Raw genomic sequence first — 12,179 nt, 5'->3', positions numbered from 1 at the left:
CAGCATGCTGTTAGTCAATGTTTGGATCACATAATATTTTAACCCATAAAAGTATGTAGTTGTTCATTTACCGCCTCTATAAAAACAGTGGGAATGTGCAACCCATGTAGAAACACTTTGGTAAATGAGCAAGAAAGATTTAAATTATGCTGCTAAAATAGGGAACAACTCAAACAGAACAATGTTAAGTTGTTAAGCAAGCAAACAGTTCCTTAGCAACAGCATGTGGTACTCCAATGTATGATACTAATGACCTTTATAATCAATCAGTTTACAAACAACCAAATGATTTGACCCAACATAAACCAACTGACTGCTATGAGCAATACTGAACTTTGATTAGTGCAAGAAGCTATGCTTTATTGAAAGAGTTTGTTGTATACATTTACAGAATGTCAAGTATACTTCAAATCCTCTACATATAAGACAAGCAGTTATTGTATTGAAACTATCTATGGCCCCTTTGTATGCCTATTTAAAAAAAGAAAAACCAATAAAGGTAAATAGGTCTCTGTGTATTATTGTAACAATTGATCAATTATCAGTAAATAATCCTGCATTTTTATATAATGATACATCTATGTATAGACAAAGGAATATAATATACCTTTGGGTGGATATACAGAAAGGACGTAAGGGTTCAAAGCTGTTCCTTCCACACTTGAAGAACTCCCAGACCCTCTGATACAAACAAGGTATGCATCCTTCTCATTCAATGAATCGGTTGAGAAAACAATGAGAAATTGCTCCTGTAGGAATAAATGACAGAAATGAAAAGGAAAATATGTAAAGCAAGTAACACACAAAAATAACAAGATGGATCAGTGAACACTCTTCCCTTCCCAACATCCATCCATATGGTGTGTATAAACAGCTATGGAATGAATAAACAGCTATGATATGTTTAAACAGCTATGGTGTGTATAAACAGCTATGGTATGTGTGGACAGCTATGGTAAGTATGGACAGCTATGGTGTGTATGGACAGCTATGGTAAGTATAAACAGCTATGGTGTGTATAAACAGCTATGGTGTGTATAAACAGCTATGGTGTGTATAAACAGCTATGGTATGTATAAACAGCTATGGTATGTATAAAAAGCTATGGTATGTATAAACAGCTATGGTGTGTATGAACAGCTATGGTGTGTATGAACAGCTTGGGTAAGTATCAACAGCTATGGTGTGTATGGACAGCTATGGTGTGTATAAACAGCTATGGTGTGTATAAACAGCTATGGTGTGTATAAACAGCAATGGTGTGTATGAACAGCTACGGTGTGTATGAACAGCTTGGGTAAGTATCAACAGCTATGGTGTGTATGGACAGCTATGGTGTGTATAAACAGCTATGGTATTTATAAACAGCTATGGTTAATATCAACAGCTATGGTGTGTATGAACAGCTATGGTGTGTATGGACAGCTATGGTGTGTATAAACAGCTATGGTGTGTATCGACAGCTATGGTGTGTATAAACAGCTATGGTGTGAATGGACAGCTATGGTGTGTATAAACAGCTTTGGTGTGTATGGACAGCTATGGTATGTATAAACAGCTATGGTGTGTATAAACAGCTATGGTGTGAATGGTACTTAGTATGGTTCTGTATGCTATGGCATGGTACTATATGCTATGGTGTGTATGAACAGCTATGGTGTGTATGGACAGCAATGGTGTGTATAAACAGCTATGGTGTGAATGGACAGCTATGGTGTGTATAAACAGCTTTGGTGTGTATGGTACTTGGTATGGTACTGTATATGGTACTGTATGCTATGGTATGGTACTGTATGCTATGGTGTGTATGAACAGCTTGGGTATGTATAAACAGCTATGGTGTGAATGGTACTTGGTGTGGTACAGTATGGTATGGTGTGTATGGTACTTGATGATCTACTTGTATAACATGATATGATCGTCTTTTCATCAGGTCTTCCCCTTTGCCGTGCTAAGCACAGTGATTGACACTTAAGTCAAAGTTCTTTCTGTCATTTGGAAGTTGATTGTCTTCTTTAATTAAAACTAGAGATATGAGATACCTGTGTACACATACACACACATACCATTATGTATTTGTAATTTTTTTATATCGTTAATTGGCCATAGCCACTGGGAGGATGTTTCCACTTGCCTCTCTCCCTCACCTCCAACAACATGTTCTTCCAAATAGCATACGTATAATAACCCATGGACCAAAATTTGTAGACAGAAATGTTGTTAAAATGATGGAATGTAGCACCATTTTGTTTACAAGGCTTTTGTTGAAACAAAATTTTCTTGAACCAATCCCGGCTTTGAACCATTATGAGCTTGTACTTGTAATATTATCACTAAATTGTAGGTAACCTTTTGCATAGAAACAATATGTCACTGTACATTCACATCACATTTAAAGTGGCCATGACACGAAAATTTCAAAGTCCTATATTTTTGGGATCCATCAAAGAATGTTCTCTAGAACATGTATCAACCAATCTGCCAGTTTAAAACTTGATTTTTCAAGTCGAAAATTGAGAATGAATTTACCCTTTTCGGCGTTTGAAACTTTGTTTACTCGAAAATTTTCCGATTCGCATGACGTCATGTGACGTCACGTTTTGAACACATTTGTTGTCGCTGCTTACGATCCTCCGAACATACCATTCACGTACACAGTAGACAAGTACACATACCACTAGTAGTTACTAAACAAAACACCGATCACAAGTGCGATATCAAATCAAAATTTCCTGTGAAATGGCGGATCCAGAACCAATTGCGGCAACCGAAGTTCAAAGTGATAATGGTTCTTCACTAGGCAGTGAAATTGGGCTATAATTAGAGTGCCCTTTCTCATATTCGAAGCAGAGAGTGAAGGCGATGATCATTCCAATATTGAACCGAACGTTGAGGGTGCAGCGGAGGCGTTAGAACCGTGTCAGTTCGAGCCTGTTAAACGAGCCGAAATTGAAGCTCCACAACATATCGAAGAAGAAGTCCGTTCGAAACCATTGCAAGGAACATACAACGTGGTAAGAATTTATTAACGAAGCATTTAAAAACAAAATCCAGTCCATTTTGTGCATGTGTTGTTGGAATTCGCGGAACACCCTAAACCGTATTGTGCGTTGTGTTACGGTAACTTACAACCCATATGTAGAGTGTGTAGTACTAGTAGGGTTGGTTGCATACTGAAAGTTTGGCTCGGGGATGTAAGTTGCATTATGCAGCCATGCTAGGTAGGCATATGTGTTATTTCATACTCATTATTACTTGGCTAGTACTTTGGCCTGGAGTTTTGCAAATCAATTTTCTGAAACAAAAGAATGTTTCATGATACACGGAAGGTGTAAAATCACAACAAATGTAATCATAACTGTACATTGTATGCCTGCTTGTTATTGTGGACATCATGGCCAACATTAATACATTTTGAACTTTCATAAATTTTTTCCCAGGCAGTACAGATACATAGCCTACGGTCAACAGGTTCAATGATACTTGGGGTTCCTAGCAAGACACGTCAGGGTTGTGCTAACATCATGTGCAGTCCAAAGGATCAGAAGTGATTTTCCAGCCAATGGTCATTACACTGGATTCAAGTTGCCAGGAGAAAACTCATTGTATAGGAAGCCTTGGTTGAGAAATTCCTCCAGAAACACCTTTTCTAAACTACGATTGTGTTGGATTATCAATCCGTCAGGGTTCCCTCAGTGTTGATATATTGAAATTCAAGACTTTTAATTCAGGATGAAAAGGTTATTTTCCAGACCCAACATCAACAATGAAAGAAAAGGCATGTTTTGAAGCATTTGGACACAAGTATTGGCGTGACCGTGATGTCATATAAAATGTGCATAAGGGAACGGACATTGACCTTTTTAGGGGCATTTACCTCCCAGACGTTTGATTCGTACCTTTAATCTGGAAGCCAAAATATCCATATCACCAATGATACTTGACAGAAAAGTCATCATAAAGACCAATGGAGGCAGCAGAACTCTTGAATGTTTAGACTTTGTTTCTTCAGCAGCAGTTGGTTTGTTTTGTAGTCTTTCTTCAAAAACTCAGCAGTACACCTTGTTAATGGTCTTCGATTGTTTTAATTCGTGTGATGCTGTGTTTCACATTGCCCATCAGTGTTGTACGTGCCGTCGTGCTTGTGTAACATTTTTGCATGTGAGTTACTTTGTGCAGTGTTTCTTGGTTTAAATAACCCTTTATTGTATTTGCTTCTGGATTTTTCTAATAAATTTGTCACAACAACGATTGATAGTGATGGACATGCAACTGCTTTGTAGGCTTAAAGCCAAAAAATTCTTGTAAGTTGTTTTCTTTTAACCTCCTTTGATGTCACAAATTACATTAGTGTAATTTAAGAATGATAATGTTTATGGAAAGTACAGTTTTACTTTTATGTCATATAATACAATGATTGTTGTTAATGTTAGTTCAGATTGTCCAGAATGACTGTCTAGAACTGATATTGAATAAATTTTGTTCAATGATTTAACACTTGAACTATGTTGTGTGAATTTTTGGCTCTGTGACTTTAAAATAAATCGCTTTGAGATTTAATTAAACACCCTTTGGAATAAAATCTTTTTACCTACCTAGTATTTTGACCCATCCCCATTACCCCCACTCCCTCCACAACATAAAAAATGGTTTTCCTGGAATAGGAATAAGAAATTATTGCTATAACTAACTGATCCAGCATATTCCAGAAATAAATTGGGGCACTGAGATTTGTTCACAAGAAGATGTAACCCATCGCTTCTGAAGCTAACCTCATAGCTTATTAGTATACAATAGAGCAATGAAGGGGGTGTAAATTTAGATGATACAGTAAAATCTCTTCGTCTATTGCGACTTCAGTGTAGTAACGCTAATACTATAGTACTACTAGTGCTCAGCGCGCTACCTCCTAAGGATCGCCACTTGCCCCATTGGAGGTTTCCTGTTCCCTGATCTGGTCTTCAGAGTAGTTTTTTTGTGGATTACTTGACAGAAGAATGACTCTTTTATGTCGAACCGTTAAAGTCCATTTGTTTTATTTCATAACAAAAAGGAAGGATCGTAGTATGCTTCCGTGAAGTGTTCGCTTCATTCGGAGCTGCATACTGGCTAGGCCCAGTGAAATCGGCGCTGGTGTTGTGCACTAACTTGGTCATAATCGCTGTGTTTTTTTCGTCCTTCAGCCATGGATGAAGGCTAATTGCATGGGTAATGATATTTATGCAGCCCCCAACAACACAACGGACCGGCATTTCTCTCGGATAGTTTACAACAGTTGTAAAAAAAACTTGAAATTACTAACGATATAGCGTAATACAGTGGTTGTTCTCTCAGTGTAAATGTGCATGTACTGTATATGGAACGGTATGATCGTCGCGCATCCGATACATGCCTGGGCTTTGCACGTGTGTTCCTAACGTGACGTCATCATTGTCTTGTTGTGAAATCGCATTCTCAGATATCTATTTTCGGATGCGAATATTAAAACGTTAATTACTAATTAGTCCTTGAGGTTTTCAAGGTGTTGAGGATAGTTTTGAACATAGATTTTCTCATAGATTCAGAGGAAGTTACTCTCGATGAGTTGGATTTTTCGTGTCATGGCCTCTTTAAGACTTGACTAGAGCTCGAGAAACTGTGTGAAATCTTTGAAAAATCTTTCTAGACCAAAGGAAAGTCTCTGGTAGGGAATTTCCCTGGTCATCATGCACTGTATGCTTGTACCTTCTTTCTAGATTATTATTATGTTGTGTAAGTTTCACTTTATTTTCTCAGAGCTTGAGGCCTCTTCACAGCTATTGAAGAGGAGGTAAGCTGCTCAGTATGAATAATACAATTCATAATAAATGTATAATAAAGTATCATAAATGTGAACATATGTAATATACAACTACTTTCAATGCCTGCCTGCAGCAGTTTGCAGTGATGAAGGGAAAATGTTGTAACTATTTTTAAGAATAATAAATCAAAAGGGTTCACCTGCCTTTTGAACTCTGCTGTTATTATGTCTGATAGTGCTTAGCAAGACAGTGATACAGAGACACTTTATCATATTTAACTGAATATTGTGCAACACTCATACAAGGCTAGATTGAAGCAAATCAGCTACCGCAGGAGTTTGGAGACTATTCAATATCTAGCTACATCTTCTACAAGATTGGATACTATCAATATCTATCGTTGTGTATGGTAGACTCCACACATTTAAACTGCAGACCTTACACCCTTAAATTGGTTATCAACAATGGGTAAACAATATGGAGTTACTGTTTACCACAGAAAAGATGTGGTCTTTTAATACATTGTAATCAATGGAAAGAAAGCTTACCTTGGAATTACAATGGATCCTCTCAGGTACCACTGTTAGTTTCTCATCTAATCACAACAAACAAAATAAACAAATAAATAAACCCATTGTGATCATTACATGTAAAGTTAACTGCTCAAGCCCAAAAACACACCACATAATATTTCCAAGAGTTATATCCAAGAAACTATTGGTGCAAAATGTTGTAGCTTTTGACCATTTTGGTACCCTTTCCATTTGTAACATACATTATGTAATTTATCTTTCCTTACTGTATACTTCCACTGTATGCCTCACTTCTACTGACCTAGGTACTTGACACTATGTGAATGCCTTGCTTTCCTTTTATGAAAGCTTATATTTGGGTACAGAAGCCATTACTTGCAAATAAAGTTATTTAAGCTGGACCCAAAACACTGCCTCTTTTTTCAATATATATAAAATGGTATGAACAAATCATGATGTTTGATACTTGTTTGAATTTGGGAATTTGAAAATTATGGGACTCAACAATTGCAAGGTCAAAGATCCAATGAACAAGCTGTATACTACATGATTAAGGATGGTTTAAACAAACAAACATACATTAAAGTTTCTAAAACAGTTGAATCTTCTGGTAATGTTAAGACACTTATTTTGACTAATTTTGATGCATTTTAAACTTCTTTACTGTAAGGAATATGATAATAAACATCATTTCATCTTTATTTATTTAGGAACATACACCTATTTAAATAAATGTCCAGTATTTTAATTATTCAACTACATGATCAGAAACATTTTGTTGCAAGCAGGACCAGCTTACTTTTTAAGGAATCTTCATGGCCTACTGGACTTTCAGCCTATCTTGCAGACCAAAACAATGCATATTGTAAACTGTTGACTCCAGATGATATTACTTAGCTTAGCAACAACAACAACAACAACCAAACGAAGTTGCAAAGTGATAGCAGAAAAAAGTTGCTGTAAATGCCAAATGCTAATCAACAGCAAATTCATTGGCAAAGAAAAATGAATGCATATTTACTGCTGTTGTCTGCAAAGTCATACAGATCGCTAGTCTCCTCATGATCTATATGTGCTGGAACGTACAGATCTTCCATGTCTGCGTCAGATTCAGATACTTGTGGGATTTTGCCTGTCATGGTAAGATACAATGAATCTGTATTTTCTTCTCCCTCGTACTCTTTCTTCCAAGCTTCATCTCCCTCGTACTCTTTCTTCCAAGCTTCATCAAGTACCTTCATGGTCACCTGTGTGAATAATTTTGGATCTTCCTGAGCATCGACTAAAGTCCAACTTTTGTATGATGGCAATCTTAACTCCAGAGCACTTAATTCTGGTTTGCTCACACCGCATAACAAACCAACCACTGGCTTGTCAGCTATTATGAGTTCCAATTCTGAAGAGCATCTCTCCAAGAATGCTGGCGAAATAATAGCAATCCTCACAAAAGAGGACGTAATGGCTTTAAGTGTTCCATCTTGCGTAGGAAACTCTGTTATATTCTCTGAGTTCTGATGGACATCATAAGGTGAAAATAAATCAAACAGATATTCACACCATTCCAAGGCATCCTCCATGTACAAAATTGTAAAATCATAGAGCCCTGTTAAGAAAAGGAACAAAAATGTACTTTTAATAAATTAGTCAGTACTCCTCATATAATGTATTTATTTGTTCTCATTGGTAGGAGTACATTTCTTACACTAATACACTGTCAACAACATGCCAAACACATGAAGACAACAGAACTTGGAAAGAAAAATTGTCATGCTTGGGAGCAATGATGGGAACAACTCACAAACTGTCATTTTGTGATAATGAAAACTGTGGATTGTTCCTTCAAATGCTGCAATGGTGTTTATACAAGTTAAACACCAACAATGCACTGAACAACACACAATTTCTTGATTTGGAGTTTTAAGAAACTACTACGGTATGATCACAGCTATGAAACTATTCAATAAGACATGCAGCTGGTGTAAGCGTGGTCAAAAGGCTTGTACTGTTATGTCTGGATTTTCTCAAAAAGTCACTGAAAGCAATTTATTTGCAACTTTCAATAGTGATTGGACTATCAGAAGCTAGAACATCAATGGTGTTGATGCTCATACCACAATTTTGATCAAATTCTATTGATGATAATTGGAAACTAAAAAGCAAAAGGGCTTATTGATTCTGGGCTTCATGGAACACTTCTTAAGTACTTTTATCTGTGATTCAATCCTCTTTTCAAGTTTTAATGAAGGTTTTAAAGGGTGTGAAGACTCGTGCACAAAGAAACCTCTCATGCCGGTAATCTGACCTAGTTTTGAATGAGGTGTAACAGAAGTGTTAGACACCCCCATCGATCCAAGAAAATACACAAACAGATTGCTACCGTCGGTAATTAGACACTAGTGTACAGTCAATACATACAGCTACGGTCAATACCCACAACACATTGTACGTAGCAGCGCTGGATATCTCAGGTCTAGATAAAAGATAACAAGGTATCACGTTTCATTACTGTCTGCATTTTGTAGGACAAGAAGAAAACTTCACTTGCAAGCAACGGAAAGTTAACTTTTTCAGAGCGTGGCACGCGGTTTGGGGCGAGTCTTTAATGCTTTTAAACAGTTTCAGTACATAGGAATCGAAAGCAAATTTCATCAGAATGCTTATATGTTCCTCTTTAACATATCAAAAAGACATTTTGGCCTGGACTATTCTTTGAAGTCCGACCTAACATGTATAATTTCAACAGTTTTATGGGGAGGCTGGGAGGTGTGCAAATCCCCATCTGGTAGCATACGATTTTGCATTTTGAGGCTAACTTTTGTAAGTATAAATTGCAGACTTACAATTGTATCTATTATTATATATTTTTCCTTCTAGTCTGTAATATCAATTCTACTACAATTTAATCATGCATTCATTATTTCAAATTCACTTATAATTTTAACAACAACTGGAACTTAGTAGGGAATCCTAGGGCAAAGTAGTAGTGATATTTATATAGTCAAATTTCAAGCTTCAAAGTAAACAAGACAGCAAGATACTATTCACAACCAAAGGTTGTTCTAATTCAGGATATTCAAGATTTCACATTTTGAGTATCGCTGATCACACTGATACACTGCAGGATGGTTGGATTGATGTAGATAAGAGAAAGCCATCTTATAATTATTAGCAAATCTGTCAGTATATAAAGCAGTGTCTACCACTGTCATAACTACAAAACGTACTGTATTCATTCCTTGATTACAATAGCATTCTGCATTCTTCATTGAAATCTACAACAACTGAACAAAGTTGGAAATGACTAAAAAACAACATCTGTTAATTTTGCTTACTTGTACTTGTTTCTGGATCCATTCCGACCAGTTAGCGAGCATTAACGAGTCAGTTCCTGTTGAACCAAAGTAACAGAACAAAAATATCCTAATAAAACCTACAAAAGAAAACTCAGTTGTTGAAATCTTGCATAGTTTATATTGGTGACATGGTCACTTTGCACTCATCTTTAATATCAACACAGTTATTGACAGTTCTATCTTGATCCTTTTTTCTTTCTTAGCTTGTTCATATAGTTTTGCAAATATTTAGTCAAATATAAAGCACTATTCATAAATCATATGCATATAAATCGTGGCAAATGAGTAAACATGAAACAAATCATAAACTAAATAAATTTGCTGCTAATACAGCAAATAATATGGATGGAACAGATAGTTGAATATTTCCCATCAACCTTACTAAAGCTTGGTTGATAATTGAGGTTACATATATCCTAGTCCTTTTATTTTTTCATACCAATTATTGTTTTTATTCAGAGTTCTATGCAAAAGTTCTCAAAATCTAACATTAGGACTAGTGCCAATTGCTTAATGTAGTATTAAGAACAACTGAAATTGCCACAATTGAACCACATTAGATTGTCTGTTTGAATGAATAAAATGCTACAGTAGTAATATACTTTAAGAACACATTAGTACTGCTAAGGATATAAATAACCTCTACATTTCTGATAGCCAAATATAAATGTAGTAGAACTAGAACCAACTAAACCCCATTCCGGGATGTTCTACGGGAGTTTAGACCAGTGATACATCAAAGTCTTTGATACAAGTTTCTGTAAATGCACAAATCGCACTAGTTATACTGTTTGCTACAGATGATTTATGGTAAGAAAGCATGCCACATATGAACAAAATAGGTCTAATGTTTCTCCCTTTTGCTCATGTGAGAAATGATACAGGCACTTGTTACAAAATTCTAAAAGGTGTCATTTTTGTTAATAATGATTGACTAATATATGACAGTGTCAACAATCTAGACCATTAGAAAGTTAAAAAGAGCTAATCAATTAAATCAAAGTATGCCGTTATAGAGATTGTGTACTTTTAACATAATTTGCAATAAAAAATATTGATTAAATCATGGGGGTAATTATCTTAAGTGACTAAATCAGTACTGGATTTTTCAGAGGCAAATTGCAGGGGAGTGGCATATAGCACACCTACTATGAATTCAGCGTCTATAAGCACTAATTCTACAGTAGTTGTCATACTGTATATAGTGCATTGCTGCGATATCGTCAGATGCCACAGAAATACATAAACTTGTAATGAATCTCATGAACAAGTTCACATTCTACACCTGTTATCACTGTTACACAGTTTCCTTGTATACAACATGATAGAAATGTACCATAGAAATTATGATAACTACCAACAACATTTAACAAAGTCAGTACAGCAAACTAGCTACCATTTACTGCACAAATATCTAATGTGTTACCATGTTGATCAAACTGTGTAACAACAATCGAGTCAGCCATAAATCATACATCATAAAGAGTTTATCAAATGAAAAGTAGTGTGTCAACAATTTAGATTGCAAAAGAGACTGTGGAATTTGATGCTGCTACCTGTAGACATAAGTCTGCAAAAAAATAAAAAAATAATACTTTGGTTGGTTACCTGTAGTGTGACAGGTTTCAAATTTTCAGCACTCATCCCTCAGACCTGTCCATTTGACAAGTATTTTTAATTTAACAAAAGAAGGATAGTTTCTCGCCAGAAGAGTGGTATTAGTGCAGAATGGGATGAGTGCAGGGACTGGGATATGTGCAGGGTTGAATGCAGAAACTGTACTGTTGTGATAACAGCAAACTTACCTTAGCAGATCATCATTGACCTAGGCCTAGATAGCCGTTGTCACACACGTACAGAACTGAATTGTTATCAACATTTTCGTCTTTTCAAACGTCTTTGAGATACTTATAAAATAATACAGAAATTGCTTACGATTGCATTTTGGAATCTTAAGCTGCCTAAGGAGTAAGGGCTATACTGTATGCTTTTGCGAAAAAATAGTCCTAATGTTATTCTCTTAATGTTAAACTAACGTTACGGTACAACTAAGCATTTATAAAGGAACAACAGGTTCGGCTTTCTTGATTTTAAGAAATATAAGATAAGATATAGACAGGCAGTAAACTCTTGTACACAAACCTTTCAGAGCACTTAATACTTGTGCTTACTCTCGGGTAATTCTGCAAAATTGAACATGTATCGAAACTGTTTCCTTGATTTTTCAAGGAGGAAATAGATATATCGCATTAGTCTTGTCGCGTGTGATACAGTACAGTGTAGAAGGTACTTGTGAATTTCCCGCTAACTTCCGGGTTCGAGCAAGGTCGGCTTTACTAACAGTCAACAATTACGTCATATTTTACGAGACATGTCCGTTCTAAAATTAACCTGCCAACGATCAAGCCGAAGCGTAGCACACAACAGTTCCGAATAATGGCTTTCACACGACAAAGACGGATTGGTCTTTACTTGCTCGTTAACCTTATTACATGACCATAAATAGGTATTGT

General features: G+C 36.1%; 1 protein-coding gene across 9 annotated transcripts in view; it reads right to left on the bottom strand.

The window, feature by feature from the left end:
• LOC139969010 (phosphoinositide 3-kinase adapter protein 1-like) overlaps nucleotides 1–11,968 on the bottom strand; it is a 46,976-nt gene extending 35,008 nt beyond the window's left edge. For 5 of the 9 annotated variants that reach the window (XM_071973693.1, XM_071973697.1, XM_071973694.1 and 2 more), the window contains exons 1-5: nucleotides 11,809–11,968; nucleotides 9,646–9,701; nucleotides 7,335–7,916; nucleotides 6,329–6,375; nucleotides 608–749 (exon numbers count right to left, since the gene is read on the bottom strand). In XM_071973693.1, the coding sequence (XP_071829794.1) occupies nucleotides 608–749; nucleotides 6,329–6,375; nucleotides 7,335–7,916; nucleotides 9,646–9,667 (793 nt within the window). In that variant the 5' untranslated portion in view covers nucleotides 9,668–9,701; nucleotides 11,809–11,968. The remainder of the gene's footprint in view (nucleotides 1–607; nucleotides 750–6,328; nucleotides 6,376–7,334; nucleotides 7,917–9,645; nucleotides 9,702–11,808) is intronic. The other 4 variants (XM_071973695.1, XM_071973698.1, XM_071973699.1 and 1 more) reach the window with 1 other exon arrangement.
• Between the last annotated feature and the right edge of the window lie 211 nt (nucleotides 11,969–12,179).

This window comes from Apostichopus japonicus, chromosome 6, assembly GCF_037975245.1.
Source record: "Apostichopus japonicus isolate 1M-3 chromosome 6, ASM3797524v1, whole genome shotgun sequence".
NCBI classification, from domain to species: domain Eukaryota; kingdom Metazoa; phylum Echinodermata; class Holothuroidea; order Aspidochirotida; family Stichopodidae; genus Apostichopus; species Apostichopus japonicus.
The sequence above is the reverse complement of the archived record's forward strand: the minus strand, read 5'-3'. Positions and strand labels throughout refer to the sequence as shown.